Here is a 26,984-nt window from a genome sequence, read left to right as displayed (position 1 = left end):
GTTTCTGATATAGGTTCAATATGTTCGAGGGAGTTCAACATGAACCTATATGCAGCATCCGGAGAGAACCAGACCAAGTTTGGAGGAACAAATCTTGTCAGACTTCATTGAACTAACTTGGGAATGCCTTTCCTCTGATTACTCACCTCCATGACTATTTTCCAGAGAAATTTGATTGATAGAGAATTCACCTCAGGCATTTCAAGCATTCGTGAATGTCTTTGCAATGAATAGGTCAGCTGTTATAACTAAATCGGAAGTGGAATCCTGGGATGCAGTAAGACTAATGGTTGCTGCTAAGCTAAAAGCTTCCAGATTAGTGCAAATGTATTAGATGCAACCTAACTAGTTGACAGAAGCTGCATTTTGGATGAAAACTGTATTTAAAATTGTATGTCAGTACTTAGTTTGGAAAAAAAAACTTTTATTGCTAACTTATGCCTGTTCACTCGTGTCAATTTAAATACTGCTGTGTCTAGGAAATCAATGCATTTCTTATATGGTGTACCTTTAAGTTTAATAGAATACTGATGACTGAGGATATTGATAAATTCATCTAACTCTGCTTTTGTTTAAGGCAAATATCTCGTCAACACAAATACAGAAGTGTTATTACGAAATGACTATATCACCTAATAAACAAGTTAGTTAGTGTATGTAGAAAAGGAATCCCTGAAAACCAAAATAAAACAGCCCATGGAAAACAAAGTTATTTTGACCCCTGGCATCAACTTCATTCCCCTCCCCTGCTTTGGCCCCCACTATAACTGCTCTTGAACATATGCAACTTTAAGCTACAGATCTCACATTCATTTCCAAGGTTTTGTTAATTCAATGGCTTTCAACTTTTTTCTGGTTCCTTGTAAACAGGCTTCCCCCCACCCCCCTCAAAATAAATTCACTCACGGCACACTTCTTGTTTTAAAACTTTCCTTCCTCCCCTTCCAACATTTTCAAAAGTTCACTGGTGAGTCTATCAGCAGTAAGTGCAAGACAGAATGTCTACAATTGAAAGAACAGCTCCCTCAAGATTCTATTTTTCTACTTACAGGGTGATTCTTCTTCTACTTGTCACTCTCATGACCAAACTGAACATGCTGTGCTATTTTACATCACTACAGTAACTCTGGAATACTTCAAACTGATGGAATACTCCCTGGTTCCCTGGATGAGTGTAGCTCCAATAACACTCAAGAAGCTCAACACTATCTATGTTCCTTGCTTCACTGTCCAGTGCGGTGTGGGTTCAGAATAGGATCTACAAGTGGGTTTGAGAGATTGAGTGGGGAGGACGAAGAATCTGTCACCAGGGAATAGGAGAATCAGATGGAAAACTATGAGTACATCAAATAGCAATATTTTTATAATATTTTAAACCACATAAATTGACTGCTGCCCAACTGCAGATTCACATCTAATATCATTCACCATCAGGCCACAAAGATATTCTGTCTATCACACAACTGAACAACACAGTGTACGATTTTTTGTACTTACCTGGCATTACTCAAGCAAACTTCACGTCCGAGCAACTAGCTGATTGAATCAAACAGCATCTTCTTTTGGATGTTTGTAAGAGGCAGAGTATGGACTGCACTCAACAAGCCCATGCTTGGAAACCCAAAACAAACCACCTACTGTTAGGCATGATTCTGCAATCAGACAGTACTTGCTGAAGATTACTGATTAAACAAACCTAAAAACTACACAAACACTCAATTTAAGACAAATCAATAAAGCTCAATGTGTTTTTTTTAATTCATTCACAGAACATGGAGGTTTCTGGCCATCCCCAACTGCCCAGATGATAGTTGAGAGTCAACAATATTGCTGTGGGTCTGGGCTCTCACATAGGCCAGATCAGGTAAGAATGGCAGATTTCCTCCCCTAAAAAGGTTATCTGAAGGCCACGTGGGTTTTTCCAACAATCGGCAATGATTTTGTGATTATTATCAGAGTCTTAATCCCAGATTTTTATGGAATTCAAACTTGACCATCTGCTGTGGCTGGATTTGAACCAACTCCCCAGAACATTACCCGGATCTCTGGATTAATAGTCTAGTGATAATACCATGAGGCCATCACCTCCCCTAATGATTATGAGAAGCATCTTGGTTTGCTGAGAACAGGTCTCTACAGAAAACAAGAATATAAATCAGGTCTCATGCCTTTTTTTCTGAATCACTCAGCAACTTGGGGAACCTATAATTGGCAAAGCCTTAACCAGAGCCAATTTGTCAACCCAAGCACCATTTTCTCTTGTTATAAAAGCTGATGCAATAGTTTCAAATTTAGCATTGGGCGGCACAATGGCTCAGTGGTTAGCACTACTGCCTCACAGCGCCAGGGACCCGGGTTCGAGTCCAACCTTGGACGACCGTGTGTATGGAGTTTGCACATTCTCCCCGTGTTTGCATGGGTTTCCTCCCACAGTCCAAAGATGTGCAGGTTAGGTGGATTGGCTGTGCTAAAATTGCCAGTAGTGTCCAGGGATGTGTAGATTAGGTGGGTTACAAGGGGACGGGTCTGGATGGGATGCTCCGAGGTTCGGTGTGGACCTGTTGGGCCAAAATGCCCGTTTCCACACTGTAGGGATTCTATGATTTTTACATTTGTCCAGATAAAATTGCAAAGGGAAATGGTTCAGCATCTTCTCTTTTCAGCAAAATCCTGAAACATAGGGCCATTATGTTTTAGGACAAATATAACTGGCTTATTAACGCATCTCATACAAGCTGATGAGCATAGTGAAAATTAGCATGCGTTCAAAACAAAAAAAAGTAATTTCCTTTTTTAAGTGTTAAGTGTTGAGGAAGTATTGTTGATAATAATAAGACGATGATTCTAGTTCTTTGGTGCAAATGCAATTCAAAGGTTTATAGTGACTGAGTAAGGCCTTGCTCAGCCTGCCAATCTGGTCCACCATTTATAGGATCACTCAGCCCAGGAGATCATTGTGGCCAGCAGGTCAGCACCAGGTTTTTTTTGGAAAAAATTCTAATTCCATTACTCTACTCTTACCCCTTTCAAGTATTTATCCAATTCTCTTTTGAAAGCTAGTGCTGAAATTGTGTGCACCACCCCTTTTGGACAGCACATTCCAAATCCTAAAGATTCGTTGCATTAAAAAGGTCTCCCTCACATTACGTCTATTTTTGCCAAATGTTGTATAATGGTTCTGAAAAGGTTAAGGGGGAGGCTACATTTGACTCCATTCAATTTAATGATGTCAGGTGATTTGGAGTAGAATCTAGGAGCCTAGCTGTAGATTCCAATGGTGTCAGACCTGTTGGTCTCAATAATAGAGGCTAACAATCCAATGTAACTTCTACCTATTGTTAACACACAATAAATTACAGCTTGTTAGGACAGTGATAACAAGGTGTAGAGCTTGGTGAACACAGCAGGCCAGGCAGCATCAGAGGAGCAGGAAAGCTGACGTTTCGGGTCTGGACCCTTCTTTCTGCTCCTCTGATGCAGCCTGGCCTGCTGTGTTCACCAAGCTCTACACCTTGTTATCTCAGACTCCAGCATCGGCAGTTCCTACTATCTCTTGTTAAGACAGTACTTTTTTTAAACCCTCCAGTGGCTTATCCTCGACCACTGCTAACTAAACAGGCCGTTAAACTCCATATGGAAAAAGACACTCCACTGTCACACTTGATAAATTTACATTGCAGTTTTTGAAGTTTCTGTTAGCTGTTTCATTCTTGCTTTTGTTACAGTAACCACCAGGAGCTGTCTAATCTGGTTAATATTCATTTTAAAACGAGTAGAAAAGAAGAATCGGTGACAATACTCTATTGCAACCAGAAGTTGCCAGAGGTTACTTCTGCTGATGTATAACATCAATCATCTTATGACCTCTGGTTATTGGCTCATTAGCCACTGTAAACAGCTTTTGCTCTATCTAAACCATTCATGAATTATTGCAAACTGATCAAATTTCCGCCTAAGCTTCTTTGCTCTGAGGATACCAGTGTCTGGGATAGACTGGAGTTAAGTCAAAGATCAGCCAAAATTTTACTGAATAGCAAAGCAGGTTCGAGAGGCTGAAAGGCATAAACTCTGCTATTTCTTCTGTTCACACACTAAGTAGAAAAATCCTGTGTGTTTTTTAAATGTCGTGTTTGCATCATTTGTTATTACATTTTGGATTGAAGTTTTTTTTGGTCAACAGTCTAGCAAACACTTCAAAGCTTCTACTACTAGTTCTGACTATCAGCATTTTGGGCATTAGAGATCACTACTTCATGCTTTGATGTTTTCTCCACAGGTACAAACCAAAATTCACACCCAGAATTTTGTCCATTCTGACAGTCTTAAGAAACAGTCATTTCATTCCTACTAATTATCATATGCTCAAAAGCAAAAGAGACATAAGTAGCATAAATCAATGAAACACTGAACCACACCAATATAATTCTTCACAATCTTAAAATCTGAAGTTTCAACTCATGGTAATGGTCATTCAGGCACGGCAATTTAAAGCCCTGCAATTATGATAACAAATAAATTTTAAGTTTCCAAAATGTCTTAAAAATAACCAAACAGATAATACACAAAGGTGTAATTAGTTTCTTCCAAAAACTCAAAAAAATAGTGTTAAAAGTTCAGAGAAATTACCTATTCCTGGCTGCTCAAAATATGGATGTGATGTTGAGAAACTGTAAAATAATCATGATTGAAGAATACGAATGGCCTTTTTGTGGATGGAGACAAAATAGTTGATGGACTGATCTAAAAGACCAAGGAGGACATTTGGGCACAATGTGGAACTGAGAGTGAAAGTGAAATTTTATAAATAAATTACATAATTCTCTTGCTCTGAGACGGGTGTTTGTGTAATATGGATGTAAATGCAAAGGAAACGACAGGCCAGTGTTTTAAATTGTACTGTACTGCTATTCTTCAGCACAAAAATGATATTGTGGTAACATTGGATTTTGCTTAAACACGGTATTAAAAATTAAAGAAGAACATATTTGTAATTACTTCAAGTGACAGTATTGTGTTGGATCAAGACTATGGGTCGAAAATATATGTCACAAGCAGTCACACAACTATGCGGTCATCAGCTGAGGTTCATAATCTAAAAAAAACGCTGCAAATTATTGCCGAATTATGGAAAATACAGCAAAAGATAATAATCTCAAATGTTAATCCATTGCTCTCTCCACAATCCTGCCAGACCACCTTAATTTTCAACATCTGCAGTATATTGTTTTCATACTACTTGATAATGCTGGCTTCTAGGGGAACCAGCTTTAAACAAAAACTACTTGCAAGTTAATTTTTCTTCCCTAAAGCTGACTAGTACAGTATTTCCATACTGAAGGCAAGGGTGTTTTTCCTGCAGACTGTGTCATGTCATGATAGCAGTAATTCCATGCCCAGCTGTCAAGACTACTTAATTGCCCCTTCATGGCATATTAACTTGCTTGCCAACTACTGCAACTCGAGATACAGCACTCCCCCCAGGAGGAGAAAACTCTCAAGTCCAGCTAGAATTAGCTTGTTAGAGTACAGCAGATAAGTGTTGCAATTGTGCACTGATCTGTAAATAGGGCCACTAATGTCTAAAATGAAGTATACATCTTATGACTGAACTTAATAAAAGGTATGTCACTGGTTAGGCCAGCAATTTACACTGGGTCAAAATCCTGGAATTCCCTCCCAAATTGCATTGTGCATCAACCTACAGAAGGTGGACTTTGGCAGTGCAAGAAGACAGTTCACCATCACATTCTCAAGGGCAACTAGGGATGGGCAATAAATGCTCGTCAGTGACGCCCACATCCCATGAAATGTATATATTTTCAAAATGACAAGATAATTAAGATCAAATAGCCTCTTTCTGTACTGTGAAATTCTTTGATTCTATGACAAGGCCAAGCAACAGTGCATTTAGCATTTTTTGTGTAATGATTACAGGAAGTTGACAAAGGAATAATTAAAAACTTTTTGAAAAAGTATAACTAATATTTAAAAATCTTAATATTCTTTAATCCAAACCACAGAATTTCTAAGAGTATGGTAATGTGAAAATTTAACAAATTAAACAATAATAGATACTGAAAACCAAATAATATCGACAGCATTTTCAGTACAATTCCAAGTACAAAGGTCAACTGACTGAGAACCAAGCATCTGAACTACATATATTGCCAGGTAATTCTATTTTTCTTGCTGAACCATTACAAAATGGAACACTTACATGATTTGATCTCACACCTAGCAAGCAACAAGCATACTTCAACACCTTTTGGGAGTGTACAGACCTGTTCATTTTAAAGTTAAATGCAAACCTGCAGATTAGGAAATAATATTGGTTACCAACTTATTCTTTACCTTGAGTTATTTTCAGTTTGTTCTAAGGATATGAACAACATTGGCAGTTACATTTATTCCCAAAATATTTAGTGAGAATGTATTGTGGCCTGTTGGTGAGGTGCATCCCAAGTTTGGTGATCAGCAATTCCATTTTCCTTTGAAATCATACATCCATTAGATTGTGACAAAAGATAAACAGTTATCTTGGGTCAAACATTTCCTTTTCACTTTTGTTGAAATTAATGGCAGGCAGTGACCATCTCCAAAAAGAGATGGTCTAACCACTGACCCTTGGCATTCAATAGTGTTACTGTCACTGAATACTTTACTAACATCCTGGGGGGTTACCATTGACCAGAAATTCAAATGGACTCATCAAATAAACACAGTGGCTACAACAGCAGGTCAGAGGCTAGGAATACTGTGGCGAGTAACTCAACTCCTGACTCCACAAAGCCTGTCCACCATCTACAAGACACAAGTGAGGAGTGTGATGGAATACCCCCGCTTGCCTGGATAGGTGCAACTCCAACAACACTCAAGTTTGACACCATCCAGGATAAAGCAGACCACTTGATTGACACAACATCGTCAAACAGCCATCCCTTCCACCACGAGGAGAAAACAGAGTTAACATTTCGGGTCCGGTGACCCTTCCTCAGAACATTCCTCTGATCATCAGACGCCATTTCTGCCACCTCCAGCAAGATGCCACCACCAGACACACATTCCCCTCCCCTCCCTTGTCCGCCTTCCGCAGGGACTGTTCCCTCCAGGACACCCTGGTCCACACTTCCTTCATCCCCAACACCTGGAACTGGCGAAGGTGCAACACCTGTCCATTTACTTCCTCCCTCCCCAGTATCCAAGGGCCCAAACATACCTTCCAGGTGAAGCAACACTTCGCCTGCACTTCCCAGAATCCAGTCTACTGCATTCACTGCTCACAATGTGGTCTCCTCTACAGTGGGGAAATGAAGCATAGACTTGGCAACTGCTTCGCAGAACATCTACGCTCTGCTCGCAAAAAAGACCCTGAACTACCTGTTGCCTGCCACTTTAACGCACCACCCTGCTCCCTGGCCAACATCTCTGTCTCTGGCTTGCTGCGGTGTTCCAGCAAAGCCCAACGCAAGCTGGAGGAACAACACCTCATTTTCCGCTTGGGGACCCTACAGCCCTCCGGACTCAATATTGAGTTCGATAATTTTAGGGCCTAAACTCTCCCATGTCCCAGACCCCCACCCCACACACCAGGCCTTGTTACCACAAAGCCTGCCAATACCTACCCCCTGCTGTTAGTCACTAACAGTCCCCATTAACAACTATTCACCCTCCCAGCCTGATCGTTAGCAACTCCTTTGTCTGTCCAACTGTCTTTCTCTCTCTTCGGGCTCTATCCTATCGTTTACTCCCTACCCCACCCACCTCCCTATTTTCCACATATAAACTGACGTTTTCCCAGCCATCATCAGTTCTGAGGAAGGGTCACCGGACCAGAAACGTTAACTCTGTTTTGTCCTTCACAGATGCTGCCAGACCTGCTGAGCTTTTCCAGCAAATTTGTTTTTGTTCAGCACTTGAACTGAAGTGGTTCAAGAAGGCAGTTCACTATCACCCGCTCGAAGACAACTAGGGATGGGCAATAAATGCTGGTCAGTTAGCAGCACCCAAATTAAAAACAAACTCCCTCGAGAGGCAATGGCCTAGTGGTATGATCATTGGACTGTTAATCCACAGACCCAGGTAATGTTCTGGGGACCTGGGTTCAAATCCTGCCATGGCAGATGGTGGAATTTTAATTCGATAAAAAATATCTGGAATTCAGAGTCTAATGATGACCGTGAATCCATTGGTTGTTGAAAAAACCCATGTGGTTCATGAATGTCCTTTAGGGAAGGAAACTGCCATCCTTACCTAGTCTGGCCTACATGTGACTCCAGACTCACAGCAATGTGCTTAACTCTTAACTGCCGTCTGGGCAATTGGGAATGGGCAATAAATGCTGGCCGAGCCAGCGACGTCCTCATCCCATGAATGAATAAATAAAAGAAAAAAAACCACCCCTAAAACCAAAATGTGTAAAGTGTAAATCAAGGGATCAAACTGGTAAATTTTCCACGTTATACAAAATGAAAAATATGGTTGATTATCAGAAAAAAGGTTTACATAAAAATCAGCACAATTACATCAGCATAGACATTTGACATGCTTGGGTGGTTTGTGTAACATCAGTATATTTAGATCAGCATAGATATTTCATATGCTTGGGTGCAACAACAACTACTTAATTTCCACTTCTCACAATAAGGCTATAATAATCCTTACTTCACATTTTAATTGAAAACAACAAATGCTGGAGATCACAGTAGGTCAGGCAGCATCCATGGAGTGACAGCAAGCTAGCTTGAAGAGTCTAGGTGACTCTTCAAAGCTGACGTCAAGTGTGGAGGGGACAGCATTTGTGCTAGTTGGGGGGTGGAGTGTAGCATGCTGGGGGAGAAAGGATGTGGATAGTTCAAGTGTGATGAAGAGTCATCTAGACTCAAAACATTAGCTTACTCTCTCTCCATGGATGCTGCCTAACCCCCCGTAATCTCAAGTATTTGTTGTTTTCAGTACTGATTCCAGCATCTGCAGTAAATTGCTCCTATTTTACATTTTAATTGCTTGCTAGCAATGGAAGGTGTACAGATTAAAAAGTCTACAAGTTTCATTCAGGATTTGTTTGTTAAAAACAAAAGGCATATAACTGACTCACTGCACCTTTTCATCACCATACATTATTCAATATAAAGTACGTGCAAAGTACCTTAGAAGGGTAGTGACTGTACTAAATGTAGGAAATGCAGCGGCCAATTTGTGCACAGTAAATTCTAAAACTACTAATGTGTTAATGAGCTCTGATGAAGAGTCATCTACACTCAAAAGATTAGCTTGCTCTCTCTCCTTGGATGATACCTGATCCACTGTGATCTCCAGCATTTGTTGTTTCGATAGTGAAATGTTTGCCTCAAGTTTGACTGACTCAAATTTCAGTGACCAAAAACTAACAATATTCTTTGAACCTGACAAGCAAATTAGAATTTGGGCAACAGAGTTTTCAATGGTCAAAAATACACAAAAGTCAAAACAGCATGAGCTGAAAGGTGAAGGTAATAAAGCAACTGGTGGCTAAAAGCAAGATCAGGTGAACAGATGGAAATAACCTTTGTGATGGTTAAAGCATTAGTTTCATTAGATAGTACAGATCTCTTAACTTACTTCCCAATGCCTTACCAAACACAACTTATTCCCTTGCCTTGTTTATCCTGTGCAAGTGCATCAGCTCACACATATCCGGTTTGAATTCCATTTGCCACTATCAGCCCATCTGACCAGCCTGTCAATATCCTGCTGTAATCTAACAGCTGTCTTCCTCAATGTTAACCAGCCCATCAATTTTCGTATCATCTGCAAACTTGCTGATCAACCTTCCCACATTCAATATGTCTGAACACATTATGCATACCTATTCATTAAAACGTAAAATATGCAAATCAGATAGCAAAGTAGAGATATAGAGATGTACAGCACGGAAACAGAGACTTCGGTCCAACTCGGCCATGCCGACCAGATATCCTAAATAAATCTAGTCCCATTTGCCAACATTTGGCCCATATCCCTCTAAACCCTTCTTATTCATATACACACTCGGATGGCTTTTAAATGTCGTAATTGTACCAGCTTCCACCACTTCCTCTGGCAGTTCATTCAATACATGCACCCCCCTCTGCATGAAAACGTTGCTCCTTAGGTCCCTTTTAAATCTTTCCTCTCTCACCCTAAACCGATTCACTCTAGCTCTGAACTCCCCCAACCCAGGGAAAAGACCTTGGCTATTTACCCTATCCATGCCCCTAATGATTTTACAAACATCTATAAGTTAAAGCTCAGCCTCTGATGCTCCAGGGAAAATAGCCCCAGCACATTCAGCCTTTCCCTATAGCTCAAACCCTCCAACCCTGCAACACCTTAGTAAATCTTTTCTGAACCCTTTCAAGTTTCACACTATGGCAGGGAGACCAGAATTGCACACAGTATTCCAAAAGTGGCTTCACCAATGTCCTGTACAGCCATGATATGACCTCCCAACTCCTAAAGTCAATGCACTGACCAATAAAGGCAAGCATACCAAACGCCTTCTTCACTATCCTGTCTACCCGTAACTCCACTTTCAAGGAGCTATGAACCTGCACTCCAAAGTCTCTTTGTTCAGCAACACTCCCGAGGACCTTACCATAATTTGTATAAGTTCTGCCCCAACTTGCCTTTCCAAAATGCAGCACCTCACGTTTATCTAAATTAACTCCATCGGAGGTCCCTCATGCCACTGGTCCATCTGATCAAGATCGCTTTGTACTCTGACGCAACCTGCTTCACTGTCCACTACACCTCCAATTTTAGTGTCACCTGCAAACTTACTAACCATGCCTCCTATGTTCTCATCCAAATCGTTTATATAAGTGATGAAAAGCAGAAGTAAATTTTAATTATTGTCTTAAAATTTGAATCTAATTTGGAGGTGATTATCAACAAGTGTAACTAATTCAAAGACTTGCATTTCGTGTCTAATCACGTTTCAGCTAAATTTTGAGCTACTAAATTTTGGCCACTAAGTCAAGACTAATTTCTTCTAGCAAGTCTGGCATCACTCTTTTAATCTCACATTCCAGACGAAGACAACTTGCACTATTTTTTTTGTTAAACTTCAAATCCTGAATCTGAAAAACATCACCTAAATTTAATGATCAGGAGTAAAGAATATAACAAAATATACTAGTCATAGAGACATACAGCATGGAAACAGACCCTTCGGGCCAATTAGTCCACGCCAACCATGTTCCCAAACTAAACAAATCTTACCTGCCTGCGTTTGGCCCGTATCCTTCCAAACCTTTCCTATTCCTGTACTTATCCAAATGTCTTTCAAACATTATAACTCTACCTACATCCACCACTTCCTATGGCAGTTCATTCCACATAATAACCACTCTGTAAAAAAAGTCGCCCCTCGTGTCTTTTTTAAATCTTTCTCCATTCACCTTGAAAATATGACTCCTAATCTTGAACTCCCCACCTTATGGGAAAGGCCTTTGCTTTTCATCTTATCCATGCTCCTCATAATTTTATAAACCTTTGTAAGGTCACCTTTCAACCTCTTATGCTTCTATGAAAAAAGCCCCAGGCTATTCAGCCGGCCCTCAAAATTAAAAATGACTTATGGTATAAAAGTACCTTCAACTTGGTTGTGAATGGCTTGAAGAATGTGAACATAGAAACACCAAAAATCCATCATGTCTGTGCTTGGAGAGAGCATCATTCAGCATGATTGTGCCTTCCGGTCTTAGTTCATGACCGTGCAGGTAGCTGCATTTCATCGCCACATATTTACTTACAATACAACAAAGGTTTCAGGCCACGGGTTCCGGATCTCCTATAAATTCCAGTGAAAAGACTTCTCAAACCCAATACGCATTCTTCTACTAATTACCTGAAACTTATACCCCTCATTACCGACCCAAGGGATCTAGAGTAGACAAGAATCATCCAAATAGCCCTCTTAATTAAATTTTGTGTCAGCTTCCTTTGCTCCAGATGAAACAACCCTAGCCTACCTCACCTTTCCTTATAGTGAAAATGCTCCATTCCTGAAAATATCAAGATACATTTTTTACTCTTTCCAGCACTAATTGTTCACGACCCGCACAGCAATCAGTTGTGGTCTATAGAGGAACGAACAACGTGAGAAGAAAAAGGGATGCGGTTTTGCAATCAAAACAGAGGGAGCTAGGTAGAAAACAGGAAAGCAAATAAAGTTTAAAGAAAAATCTCTGGATTATTCCTGAGCAAATCAGTAAACAAGTAGAAGAAAAAGGCAATTGAACGAGTGGCTGTTAAGTTACTGATACTGTGTATGCATATGAATATATCGAATATCCTCAGTAAGATTGGCAGGTTGTAGGTGCAGATCACAAAGTAGAATTATGTTGTTAAGCCTATAACAGATCTAGCTCAAAGAAGGGCAGAACTGTGTACTAATTGTACCAGACATTCAGGTAAGATTGGAAAGGCAGAAAGGGTAAGGAAATGGCAGTATTAAAGGACAGCATTACAGCACTGGAAAAAGGATAATATCCCAGAAAGATCACGGATGGAATCAATGACAGAAGCAAAGAAACAGAAAGATAGATATATTGCTCAGTGTAGTCCACCAACTGTTTAGCATTCAGAAGAACAAATCTGCAAGAAAATTATGAGATACACAACAGTTATAGAACGTTTAGAAACGGAAACTTTCATTGCCCGAATATAGACTGGGATCATTGCACTGTAAAAAGCAAAGGGGGACAAGATTTCCTACAGTGTATTGAACAGAGTTTACTACAGCACTGTGGTTTCATTCAAATGCAAAAGGTAGCACTGCTAGACCTGGTTCTCAGGAATGTGATGGGTCAAGAAGGTCACATGTCCATGGTGTATGATCCCAGCTGATACTACTACTAGACAAGTCCAAGAATGACATTTGGTTTGGTAAGACTGTTCTTTAAATTTAACAAGGAGGTCTTTCACTGAAACATAAGCACACAAGGCTACAGATCTGGTTTTAACAATAAAACAGAAGTTCATTATGCAAAAGAAATAAGACTAAAATAAATGAAGCTTTCTACATATGTCAAAACATGCAGCAAAACAAAATTCCATCTGCTCCCCAACACCAGCACCTCAGTTACTCAAAATTCAGAGAAATATCCCTTGCTTAGCAAATCTGTAGGTTTTACTCAACTGGTTTTTCTCAGTTCCTGTCTGGAAATCTGCAGACACAACTGAGATTTAGACTTTCTCAGCTTTGAATAATCACTGCGAGTTTTCTGATGAGGGGTCAGCCTTCCTGCTCCTATGATGCTGCTTGGCCTGCTGTGTTCATCCAGCTCTACACCTTGTTATCTCAGATTTTCCAGCATCTGCAGTTCCTACTATCTCTTCTAACCAAAAGCTCCTGGTTTGGAAAGATTCACAGACTATACACTTGTACTGAAGTAACTTTCTTCCTTAACAGTTTGAATAAACTCATTTATACTTGGTACCTGTTTATACTCGATTGGACTCCAGTCAGATCCCCAAATGACCCAAGAGCTTTCCAATCTCTGGGTTTTTCAGAAGTAAAATCCTGGAGTATTAACAGAAATCTGTTTATTTTGTAGGGCTTAAGACAGAAGAGAGAAGAAATTGAAATACACAAAATAAACAGATTTCCATTAACACTCTAGGAGGCACACACTGGTTCAAAAGTCAGTTTCAGAAAAACTGACTTAGTTAATACTCCTTCATAAAAATAGATGAAATGTCCATATGCCACTATAATGACATCCAAACTCTCAAAATATTTAAATTATATAGCTTCCATCATAGTGGCAAAACATTTGGATACAATTATCAGTGTGTGATAAAGGATGACAACGGAAAAGGAAGAAGAAGAATCCAAAGCAAGAATAGTATATGAAAGCAAACTTCAATGAAGGAAGAATGATTCTGGTCAAATAAAATCCAAAGACTGGCACAAAAAATGATACAGAGTCGTAGAGATTTACAGCACTGAAAGAAGCCCTTCAACCTAACTTGTCCATGCTGCCTAGTTTTCACAATTAATCTAGCCCCATTTATCCGCATTTGGGTCATATCCCTCCATACCTAGCCTATCCATCTACCTGTCCAAATGTTTCTTAAATGACAGAATTGTACTCACCTCCACCACTACCTCTGGCAACCCTTTCCAGATTCTCACCACCCTTGGTGTTAAAAAAAAGCCCCTCTAGACCCTTTTGTATCTCTCCCCATAGATAAACATATGCCACCTCCTGAGAGAGATGGGACAGATACAGTCAGACAAGGTATATATCCTCAAAATGCAAAGGTAGGGCAAACAAATCTAGAATTCCCTGCATGATAGAAGAGGTAGGAATTGAGTAAACTGTTGTAAGACCAGGCTGAATACAAACATTCAGACGGGTGATGAAAAAGTAAATAAAGGAAGCAAAGAGAGATTATGAGGACAGACTGGTACCTAACATAGAAGAGAATCCCAAAGTCTTCTAAAAATATATAAATATTAAAAGGGTGGCAAAAGGAGGAGTGGTCCTGTTAGGGATCAAAAAGAGGATTTTACACATGAAGACAGAGGGTGCAGCTGAAGTATGAAACAAATACTTTACATCTGTCTTTTCCAAGAATGAAGCTGCGACCTAGGTCATAGTGAAAGAAAACTCAAATGACTAGAACATATTGACAGGGAAGGTGGTAGAAGTAGAGACAACAGCAACATTTAAGAGGCATTTAGACAGATACATGAACAGGCAAGGAATAGAGGGGGATACAGACCATGTGTAGGCAGATGGGATTAGTTTTGCATAGCATAATGGTCAGCATAAACATAGTGGGCTGAAAGGTCTGTTCCTGTGCTCTACTGTACAATTCTATGGCAGTATTTGATAGGTTCTTTGTCAATTTTAAGTTCAATCTACTGGCACCAGATGAGATACATCCTAAGATACTGAATGGAAATTGAAGAGGCACTGGCAAAATTCTTGCAATCCTCTTTGGGCTTCGGGTTAATGCTAGAGGATTACAGCATTGCAAGCATTGTCCACGTTCAAAGGACAGGGTAAAGTAGGTAAAACAACTACAGAGCAGTCAATTTAACTTTGCTGTTTTTGAAAACTTTAGGAACTAGAATTCAAGATAGAATTAACCTTCTTCTTCACATCCTTGGGATTGAGGATAACTTTCTTCCTCTCTGGTGTTGTAGGATTTCAAGAGGCATTGCTTGTGATATTTCTGAAGTTGTTTAACATATCTGCTGTACATTGCCCAGATAATGCACACAGGAAGCCTGGTTCCTGGCCTCTAGACCATAGGCTTGGTGTTGGATTGAGGGTCTTTGTCATCAAACGCTGCTCCTCAGTCAGCCAAAGGCTACATTAGTATACCGAAGGCAATGTTAAATTTCATCAACATCTACCCCCGTTGCAAGGAGGCTCCCACCCAAAGTACAGAGGGAAAAACAAGTTTAACTAACTTACTGGACTTTTTGATAAGGTAACAGTAGATTGATTAGGACAATGCTGATGATGTAGCATATGTGGACTCCCAGAAGATATTTGACACAAAGCAGCGCAGACTTCTGAGCCAAGTTGGAAATTGTGGAATAAAAGGAAGAGTAGCAACATTGATACAAAACTGGAAGTGACAACAAACCGAATAATGGTTATTGGAGAATTTTTTGTTCTGGGAAGGTTTGTAGTAGACCTCTGCTGGGAACAGTGTGGTCACTCTTTTTCAAAAAAAAAGAGATATTGATGATCTAGAGCTGGGTGTATAAAACATAATTTCAATTTTGATAGAAAGTGGAAGCTTTGTGAACTGTGAGAAGTTTGTATAGAACTTCAGAATTATGTCAACAACTTGGAGGAATGGGCTGAAAAGGTGGCAGATTAAAATCAATGGGTAGCAGAGTGAAGTAATGCATTTTCAGAGGCAGGTCGTGGAGACAGTATAAAATAAAAGGTGAGTGGATGTGTGAATAAACCATTGAAAGGTGGCAGGACATGTTGACAGCATTAATAAAGCATACAGTATTCTACTGTTTATTAAGTGGGGTTTAAAGTACAAGAACAAGGAGGTTATGTTGAATTTGTACAAGATACTAGGTCAGCCTCAGCTGCAGTACTGCGTCCTATACACTATGCTTTAGGAATAATGTGAAGGCATTCAGCGTGAAAGAGGTTTATGACAATGGTTCGAGTGATGAAAATTTTCAGTTATCAAGATAGATTGCAGAAGCTGAGATTGTTCTCTGAAAGAGAAGGCAAAGAGATCAGATTGAAGAATTCAAAAGTCATTCGATGTTTGTACAGAGTAAATAGGGGGAAAACATTCCCACTAATGAAAGCATCAAGAGTGTGTGCACGGATACAAAGTAACTAAAGCAGCCAAATCACTGCTTTACTGTTCTAGCCTAAACCCCATTCTTTAAGACAAAGATGACAAGAGGAAGAAAAGCTAATGTTTTTCTTCTCAGCCAACTTATCTGCTTGTCTCTACCACCTTCAGAGATCTGTGACCTACAGAGACTGTACTCCAAGATCCCCATTCTTCTATATTTCCCTATAGTTGGAGTACTAGAACTACAGGGTAGCAACCCAAAAGCTGGAAGAGGAATTTGGCTGGCATAGAGACAATGGGCTAAATAGTCTCATCTTACACTGTAATTTTTTTTAGGGGGTTCTCAGTGTCCTGTCATTTATTGCATATTGAAATTGACAGATCTGCGCAAATTTGCAAAATAGCTTCATGTTCTTAAAAAGATGGCTTATTTTAAAAAAAAATTCCCTTGGAAAAAGTGCGCATAAGCACAATCGGAAATTTCTTACAAAAATTGTATAGAGACTTGGTGGGACGACGGAGTATTTTATGTAGTTTAGCCTCTATGCCTACAGGCAATTATTTTAATCAACCTGTTTGGATATCTTATGACACATCCATAGAACAGGTGGGGCATGAACGTGGGCAGAGTGGCTCAGAAGCAGGGACATCGTCATTGCACCACAAGAAGCCCAAAAGGACAGATATACTTGTCACTGTAGGAGTGCAATAAAGGTTCAAACTAATTCCCAAGATGGAGGAGTTGGCCTATGCGCAAAGAATATGTGGATCAGGCCTTTATTCTGTGGAATTTAGAAGAATCACTCAAGTGTTTCAGCACTGAGAAGACCATTTGGCTCATTGTGCCTGCACCAGCTCATTAAATGAGCATCATTATCCAATGAAAGGTGATCTCATTCAAACATACAAAATTTCTTACAGATATCGACAAGGTCGATGCCGGAAGAGTGTTTCCCTGCCTGGGATGGGCAGAACCAGGGGACAGAGTTAAACTAACCGGCAGGCCATTTAGAATCAGGAAGAGGAGAAATTTATAGACTCAAAAAAAAAAGGTGGTGAACCTTTAGAATTCAGTGCCCCAGGGGACTGTGGGTCTCAGATTTTGAGCATGTTCAAGACTGAAGTTGATAGATTTCCACTTATTAAAATTACAGAGACATGGGAGAAGAACAGAAAAACAGTATTGATCAATCATGTTCATAATGAATACATAATGGGTCGAACAGCTGAATGACCTACTACTGATGTCCTTGATTTACAATAAACTTGGACTCTTCAATGTTGGGACAGTAGAAGTCAAAAGTAGAAATTTTTCCACTTGTCCATAAAACAATCCTCATGTAGTAACAAAGTTCGACATTTAACCTACACAGGTACTTTGAAAGCTTTTACTGGTTATGCAGTGCAATACTATAAAACAGACTTACAATGACTTTGTGATTCCAAAAACTGCAAATGAGTTAAAAGGCGAGGGGACAGGGGGAACTGGTTAAGTTGATTTTTGAGAATTGTGATACATAGTAAATCATTCCTACACTCCTGGTTTCCTCCAGCAATGTTTTAGTTCTGATTTGTCCAAAATCTCCTTCCCAACTGGATGCGCCTGGCCTTTGACTAGCCACACCGACACTGCTATCACTGAAGTCAGAACCCTACCTTAGATTACACAGCTACTCAATAAAGTCTCTGAAGAACAATAGTCACAGCCAATCAGCAAAGAATACCTGGTTCTACAAGGTGACAAGAGGCAGAATAAAATGGCATTGAGTACCCCAATAAGCATCCATCAGCAATGAAGAGAGACTGACAGGACTGCAAAATGTATAATCGGGAAAAATTGTTCTGACTGCAGGTAGCTATAAATTGTGCAGCAGACTAAAAAGAGACTAAAAATCATAATGGTGGATACAGTTATGGTTGATGAGTTTCCTAAACAATCTGTTCTAATTTTATACAAAAACTGTGGAACTGGTCGAAGCTTTTACAACACTATTTCACTGTGTGCAATACAACAGATATCCCTGTACAACTATATGCAATTATTTGCTCGAAAGTAAACCTTCCTGGCAGCAATATTGAATGTACTTGCCAACACATCCTGTGTGGCTTTATTCTAGAAATACAGTGCACACATTTTGGCATGCTAGCAAAGAAAAACAAAGATGGCATACTTAGCTTTGAAAATAGCTTAAAACTATCTACTGATGTCATCAATAATAGCACTTGATTTTAGTTAACATAAATGCACAACCTGTTTGTGTGCACACATTTCTTGGAAATTAAATAATTAAGATTGAAAGGAGTTTCAAAGAATAAAATGGAAATTTGCAAATATCATAGATCAGTCAACTTCATATGAGCAATATCAAAGCAAACTTCTGGAATATTTCAAATTGATCTATTTACACAACACCAGGTTCCCCTTACCATTAACATCAAACATGTACCAAACAAATTCAATTAGATTTAACTCCATACACAATGCCAAATAAGTTTTGAAATGTTGTACAAAGAATCCAAATCCAGGATTCAGTATAACATTGACAGGTACTTTAGATCATAAAAAAGGTTGATAGCTGCTGGTCTAATTAAAATATATTGGTTTATTAGAATCACTGTTTTATAGCAGTTTAATGAAACATCCATTGAATTAAAACGAACAGCATGAATTAACATTTTTCATGCCACTTTTGCCATACTTTACTGCTCACTGACATATGCATGGTGAGAAATAGGATCGCCACAAGATTCAAGAAAAAAATTCACAAATTGAAATTATTTAATCTTGAATTACTGTCAAAGTGGAAACCTCTAATGCTGAATATTTACTATCAGGAAAAGTTGAACAAAAATTTTATTCAAACATATCTGTAACATTTAAGGGAATACTTCATAGGAATTATTTTTTTCAAGATTTACTCCTGAATCTATTATTGCACCTTGTGCAGCAGTCACCGAAGGTAAGCATGCAGGTGGTAAAGAAGGCAAATGATACATTGGCCTTCATTGCGAGAGGTTGAATACAGGAAGAGGGATGTGTTATTGCAGTTGTACAGGGCTATGGTGAGTCCACACCTGGAGTACAGTGTGCTGTTTTGATCTCCTTTTCTGAAGAAGGATACTCTTACTCAGGGAATGCAGCAAAGGTTTACCAGGTTGATTCTGGGGATGGCAGGTCTGATGTATGAAGAGAGATTGACTGGGTTGGATTGTTTTTGCTCGAGTTCAGATGAATGAGGGGGAGGGGAGATCTCAGAGACTTCTAAAATTCTAACAGGACTGGACAGGGTAGATGCAGGGAGCATGTTCCCAATAATGATGTGTCCAGAATGAGAGGTCACAGGACGAGGATTCGTGGTAGACAATTTAGGACAGAGATCAGGAGACATTTCTTCACCCAAAAAGAGTGGTGAGCCTGTGGAATTCATTACCGCAGGAAGCAGTTGATGCCAAAACATTGGATGTATTCAAGAGGCGACAAGATATAGCACTTGGAGTGAATGGGATCAAAAGGTTATGGAGAGAAAGCAGGGTTAGGCTTTTGAGTTGGAATATCAGCCATGTTCGTGAAGAATAGCAGAGCAGGATCAAAGGGCTGAATGGCCTCCTCCTGCTCCTATCTTCTATGTTTCTATATTTGATTCTATGGCAATAGCATAATAAAATAAACGGACTTGCACTTATATCATGTATTTCACAACCTGAGACCACTTGAAACACTTCTGCATGCTTTATACCCTAAAAGCCATCTGTTTATCAGCACTACAATGCACTTAGTGGACTCAATTAAGTATTCATTCCTAAAGTTATACGTTAATACATGACATGATTTTTTGGACAATTTTTCACTGACTTCAAAAATTTACATCCATAACATACACCAGCCTGCCACTGGGCAACTTTAAATGCATACAGTGTTTGATTGGAGGAAGTGGGTGGGGAGAGGTAGATAAACAGAATAGAGTAAATTTAACAAATCATTTTGAAGATACCGTTGGAATAGTTATTTGTAAATTGTAACTTTACAGTAACAAATAGGTTATTTGCAAAATACAGAAAAATAATTTCAACAAAATAAAATTTGGAAAATACTTGCCTGAAAAAATTTCTGAAATTTTGCAGTGTATTCTATATTTAGAAAAATAATTGAGTTTAACAGGAGGTTATGCCTCTCTCACACACATAATCAATTATCCTGGTGTCAAAACAAAGATTCAAGCTTCCATTTCACTACACCAATGGAACTAAACCATTTAGCATAGCTGTAGTTGCCCCTTCTACAGTAAAATGGCAGAATTGTTCAATGGGATTGATTTGGTTTCAGTTAGTGTAAGACACTATGCTGTATGACCACATTGATATGTTCCTGTGATTTGTGAAACAATGGTACTTGAAAAACATTTAATTTTACACATGAAATTTGAAAAGATTTGTAAGATTAAGCCAGAATGCAAGTTAAGTGTTACAGTGCAGTATGATATTTCTACTTCCTACACCATTGTTCTGAATCCAAACAAAAACTCCTCATAAGGGATGTTGAGGGATTTGAATTATAGTCATTATGTCGTCTGCTGGACTCTTCACTCCATCAAAAAAAGGTACTTTTCGTGTCCTCTGACATTTTTGAATTCAAAAATTTTAGGGTTAAAAGACCAATAATCTAACCAGCAATTTATTGCATTTTCCTTTAGAGTTCAAAACTGCAATCTGGAAATATTTTATACAATATCCATGAAGATGAAGAACAACTTATCAAATATTGCATATGTGAATCATGCAGACAGAACATAACTTTAATGGTGATTAACTTTCTGTACCATGGACATCTATAGATATATTTGGATAATTGCGTGAAGTGGGCCACAGCATTTTACGTAGTTGCTTCCCTCTGAAGTTTCCTTCTCTATCCCCATCCAAACTAAATATAAAATTATATCTACAGTTCATAACTGTTAGTTTAATAATGTTTTAAAATAAACTAACAGTCACCAAACAATGCAATAGCGATATTTCAATTTGAACTGCAACGGAAATACCTGCTAACCACAGAAGTAAAAGACATGTGGTCGCACACTTCTGTGTGGACAAGCAGACTATGACACCATTTCATCACTGCAATGCTAAATCCAGTGACCTAAACTAGTTCATCATTTACTCTACAGGAGGATCTCACAAAGTTAGGCATGATGTATCTGATAAAGTCCTATTTTAGTAGTTGAAGTCATCCAATCACACTTCTGAAAGTCTACGTAATATATCACAATACCTTGAAATCAGTACACATGATGCCAAATAAATTGATTTCCATTAACCACATTAATTTTAAAAAGGCAAAATTTTGAGAATCTTACAATTAGTAACTTGAAAAATAGTTTGTATGCAAAATGAAATAATGCAAAACTCGAGCAAACAAAGTAAAATACTAACCCTCTCAATGACCACTGCTGACTTTAGAAATGGCTATTGAATAATAGATACAGTATTTTCCAGTAGTTAAAAATATTTAAAAATCCTACAGAAATATGAAATCTAAATGTTAAACATGGGTTGCTGGCTACAATCAGGCTTACAGCAGTGTTAACCATTGTAAATGCAGTAAGTTAAGCATTGCAATAAACTAGTTGCTCAGTTATACTTAAAACAGCTTTTAAATTATTGGTCTTAGAATAGCCCTTTTGGTAAATGAAGTTTTATAATTTATGCATAGTATGCTATTTCAAATTTTCAGCTTGAATTCAAAAGACACACATTTTAAAATGGGCCTGTCTGCCACATCTTGCTACAGAGTGAAAAACTAGCTACGTTGAGCAAGTCTCTTGGACAGCCACGTTTCCCACCACATACCTTCAAAAAGGATCTACTCAAAACACAAATCAACCATAAAGAACATTGCCTCGTAAAAAAAGTTACAACTGCTATTCAATACTAGACAGGTCAATGTTCGCCATAGAAAACAATTAATGAATAAATTCCATCAGATGTTCTTAATTATATTCGATAATTGCGCTTGAGTCTACTTGCTAAAACAGGGAGGTTCGCATCTGGTAAATTCACACATGGTTACTTTTATAAACAGATAAATTCGACAACTGAATGCTGGCAAAGCCAATTTACCATATCTTTTTGACTGCATTATTTTATATTATCTTTTTTATTATACAGAAGCACATCATTCACAGTTCTGATATGGAAACAAATTATTTTCCACAAACAAGATTCGGACATCAAGATTAAATACATCAAAATGTTTCACAACAGGAGAATGTTAGAACTGACTACAAAATGGGCATCAGGCATCCGTATTGAATTAATCTATAACTAGCTTTTTCTTTCACACTAAAACGTTTTGGAAAAAAAATACTTTCTACAAGATGTCAATGTAGTCCCACAAATATTGCAGACTTGTGCCTTTTGCAGACCAAGATTAAAAGTGAGCAAAAGGAATTTACAAATGAAATTCCAAGAAACCGCCAGTTCACTACCGTTAAACATCTGAAATCAACTTCCAAATAGTGATTAAGTCGTCTAATGACTACGATTGAAAATAAACACTCAATACTGAGAACATGCGTAGCATAAACCAGCTACGTGTCATGGACTTTCATCTCATCGACTCAATTTTTATACATTTAACATTCACATGAAACATTATGATGAATTAGGCTTTGCACTGTCAAACTGTATAGTTTCAACACGAATATTGTTTTGCTCGTTGTTCTGCATAAATGATTGTTCTACAAGTAGTATATAACTCAGAGCACAGCAATATTTTCTAAATAACAAAGCAGGCGAAGCTCCGAAATGAAAATGGACCACTCACGATGGCTGCTGTTACAAAGCCGATCGTGAAACCTTTAAAAAGAGCACATAATCACTTCAGATTAAATGTGACCTTTTCACCAACAGGTCTGCATTTGACGATATCTGCAAATCAATTTTCTGAACAAAATTGCAATGTAACTTGTTTCAAACTTTAATTAAACAGGCGATGCTTTGTATAACTATCGTTTCATCTGTCATCTTTTACAATATTCATAAACAATTACTCTCATGGGACGGGGTGAGGATGAAGAGGGAGGTACAGGGGAAAATGAAAACTTTTCACCTTAAAATCACTAAGGATCTTTGTTGTTCAATATAAAGACTGATTTTCCACTTTGCAACAGATTGCAATAGGAACACCCATTTTCAGTTACTTTTTTTTAAAACACTGTACTTTGAAGGGGCTGATTTTACTAAGTTGTACAAATTTCACGGAAAAAATATTGTACATACTGACTTTAAATCGAACGTCACTTATGGTTCAAGACTAGCAATACTCGGGAAAAAATGAAACCAAAGTCAACCCTTGGTCGTTTATCTACGTATTTAGTAAGTTTGCCTTTATTCCGATCAGTCACCTTGAGCTTGTTGGTATAACATTACAGTAAAACACCAACTCCGCACTACAGAAACTCAACACATGCACGCCACAAACTGGCTGAATTTATTCATCCAACAGCAAATAGATTGTGCCGAATTACGAGCTTGTTTTTTTTTGCTGCAAGGTTCGATTGCAACATCTACAAACAAAAAAAATCGCATGCCATTTAAGATTTACGTGCGTGAAAGATTGGTTTAAGAAAAATTCTGAGGTAAGAGAACCCAATAAAAATTATCACCTACCTGAGGAGCACGAAATCAGAAAAACAGCAAAAACAAGCTTGGTACCAGCTCCCATGATAATTTTTTTTTGTGGATATGTCTTCTTTAAAAAAAAAAGATTAATTAGAACAAAACGATCGTTGTATCACAGCCGAGGAAAAAAAATCTTTACGACTCCACCACGTCTTCTGACTTGCTGCTGGCAGCGATCCACCTTGTAGCAAACGTTCCCCCTTCTTCAGTGGGCAACTTCATTCAAAAAGATAGGGAATTTAAGCGACAGCACTACACTTCGGTTGTCAGTGTTTTTTTTGTTTGACAAAATATATTGACATGTAGAGCCGATAACGCCACCAAGGGATGATTTTGGAGGAAGAAAAAGCAACCGCCATTCACATAACTAGTAGAGGGTGTGGAAGAAAAGCTACGATGCAAACCCTCAGCTCCTTTGACGGGAATGGTGTACTCGAAGTCTCCCGGAATTCATAATTAGCGAAGTAGGCCTAAGTCCAAAATGGCGTTGAATTGTTTTTGTTTCCTTCCCCCTCCCCACCCCCAACCCCCGCCCCGAGGAGGATTTAAAAAAAACGGCAGTACGAGCTCGCGAACAGGCCCTCCTCCTAAACAGAGCAAAAGCGAGGAGTGGTGGGGCGAGGCGAATCGACGTAACCTGATTGGCATCGCCCGTCACCAGTCACAGCTCCGCCTAGCGTCAGTGTGATTGACGTCCTGTGTGACCAGTAGAAGACCTTCACTGTATTGTACATGTTCGTTTCCACCCGCCTGCGAAAAAAAGGCGCGTTTATTATTGGATCCTGACCAATCCCCTTCCAGCAGGGAGGCGTGACCGTATATATGTGTGTGTGTGTGTGTGTGTGTGTATTTGTTTTGGCCGGGGGGGGGGGGGGAGGGGAAGGGAAGATGTGGAGCATAGCCGTCAAGTTGATAGGACTGGTTGAGGTGAAGCGTTCAAACCTAACCTGATGGCAATGATTGACGTGCGCCTCCAGCAATCGAGAGCTGCGGCTTTATTAATGGGGCGAGGAAATTCCAGACTTGCCGTGCAGATCCGATAAGAGGAATTTTGCTAATTGGTTAGAAGTGATGCGCAAGATATGTAGAGTGGGTAGGGTAAAAGTGCACAGTGTTGGAATGCAATCCGTCTCCAAAATAGTTGTAACTTTTCACTGATTTTTAGCTTGAAAGGTCCCTGAAGTTGCTGCATCTTTCATTGTTGCACCAGCCTGAGATGCCCCAATATTTCTTCCCTGTTATAGTCGTCTTGTTAGCCCAGTTAGAGGCTGAGCCAAGTCAGTATTCGGGGTAATAATGTTCTTCGACTAGCTGTCTCTTGTCGAAATATATTCTTTCCATACCAGCCCAATGTTGCGACGTTCTCTGTCTCTCTGAACAGTGAAGGTGAGGGGTCCGAGGGTGATATATCAAGTGTTAATTAGACCGAGTAGTGAGTTTCCAACACAGTCCACTATTTTAAAGAGCAGAACGCTTCGGTGTTGTAATTCATCCGGACCTTATTTTAACATCAATTATTGCTGTTTCGGAGTTTTTGATGGAGCATGCAATTAGATTTTGTCAGCTTGGTGCACAGTCACGTACTTTATTTGTAAGTGGCAAACTGCACTTCTGAGTTATTTCTTCCGGCTACCGTCGCCGCTCACTCGACGCAAGAATGTACTGAAGGTAATTGTAATTCTTCAATTCACTCGGCGAGTAATTGAACAAAGCCCCTTAATGGTGACTCATAGGTGCAGCTCAGAAGTGGTGCACGCGTTACACAAAGCATATTCAATCTGAAAAACGTACTACGCGGCAAGTATATACTGGATTTGACACCCCTCCCCATCTTGATAGAGAGGAAGAAACGGCAAGACAACTAGAATTCCCCGAGAAGTGGCCATTTCAACAATCAATGTTAATTGTGGGGTTGATAATGTACACAGCGACGGGATGAAAAATTGGCTGTACCCACAACACACCGTGTATGTATGATCAGTAATATGCAAATAACTCAATTCTAGGTAAACTAGCCCGTCAACAATCAGTCTTTCAAAGCTTGGAAACTACTTTTCTTTAAATACCGTTTCACTCTGATCGCACCTTTTTGAAAGGTGCGATTCAACTCTAATAGTCCGACGTGTAGGAGCGGTATGGGAGAACCGGTTCGTCTGAAATATTTTCGGCGTCCATGGGGTGTAATGGTTTAAGGTCTCATTAACTTGACCACCAGCAAGATTGGTGACCAATCATGCGAAAGAAAATCGGGTCGTAAAATAAATAACCTCAGAATGAAGACAGTCAACTGGCATAATTTGGCTGAGAAGAAACATTCTTTTACCTTTATGTTTGTCTTTCTGCCAACCCCACACTTGTCACTCCTCTACTAATTAAACCTATTCTTATCACTTGTTAAAACTTTAAATGTAATACCTTCCCACATGGGACCTACACTTCCTAAATCTTTGGAAAATGTAATGGCGACTCCTGCAACATTGTCTAACAAGTTTCTGCGCCAAGCAACTTCTTCCTTCTCATTCCTGTAATGGTAATTCATTATATATAATCCCGCGCCACTGACTCCCAACCAGAAGAACTGGTCTGTCAACAGTTTGAAAATCCTCCGTAATGTTAAGAATAGTGAAATTCTGATAAACATGTAGGCAACAGATTTACTTTTCTAGTAGGATTGCTACGTTGGAGTTCAATGTCTTTGATTTCCCTTAAAGCTTTGAACCTGCAGAGGGTGTCTGGGTTATCACGTTACTGAGGGGAAAAAGTCAGGTTCAGCTGTGCCTGGTGATCAATTAACTTGCTGATCTTATGAAGGCTGATACGTGGATAATGGCTTCTTGAGCTAGGTACCAGAGAACAGCTGCTACCTTTGACAGGGAGTTAACATGCGTTAGGAAATGAGAAGGGTGAGGAAAACAATTCACTCGGGCGAAAAAAGCAACATGCATTCATGAATATCAAAATTAAGATGGAAAGAAAGGCAAATATTTTAAAAC

General features: G+C 39.2%; 1 protein-coding gene across 1 annotated transcript in view; it reads right to left on the bottom strand.

Annotated features, from left to right (window-relative positions):
• LOC109912424 (activin receptor type-2A) overlaps positions 1 to 24,491 on the bottom strand; it is a 322,124-nt gene extending 297,633 nt beyond the window's left edge. The window contains exon 1 of the mRNA XM_048599566.1: positions 23,980 to 24,491. Coding sequence (XP_048455523.1) covers positions 23,980 to 24,034 — 55 coding nt within the window. The 5' untranslated portion in view covers positions 24,035 to 24,491. The remainder of the gene's footprint in view (positions 1 to 23,979) is intronic.
• Between the last annotated feature and the right edge of the window lie 2,493 nt (positions 24,492 to 26,984).

The sequence above is a fragment of the Rhincodon typus genome, chromosome 7 (genome assembly GCF_021869965.1).
Source record: "Rhincodon typus isolate 14 chromosome 7, sRhiTyp1.1, whole genome shotgun sequence".
Classification (NCBI taxonomy): domain Eukaryota; kingdom Metazoa; phylum Chordata; class Chondrichthyes; order Orectolobiformes; family Rhincodontidae; genus Rhincodon; species Rhincodon typus.
This window is presented reverse-complemented; position numbering and strand designations above follow the sequence as displayed.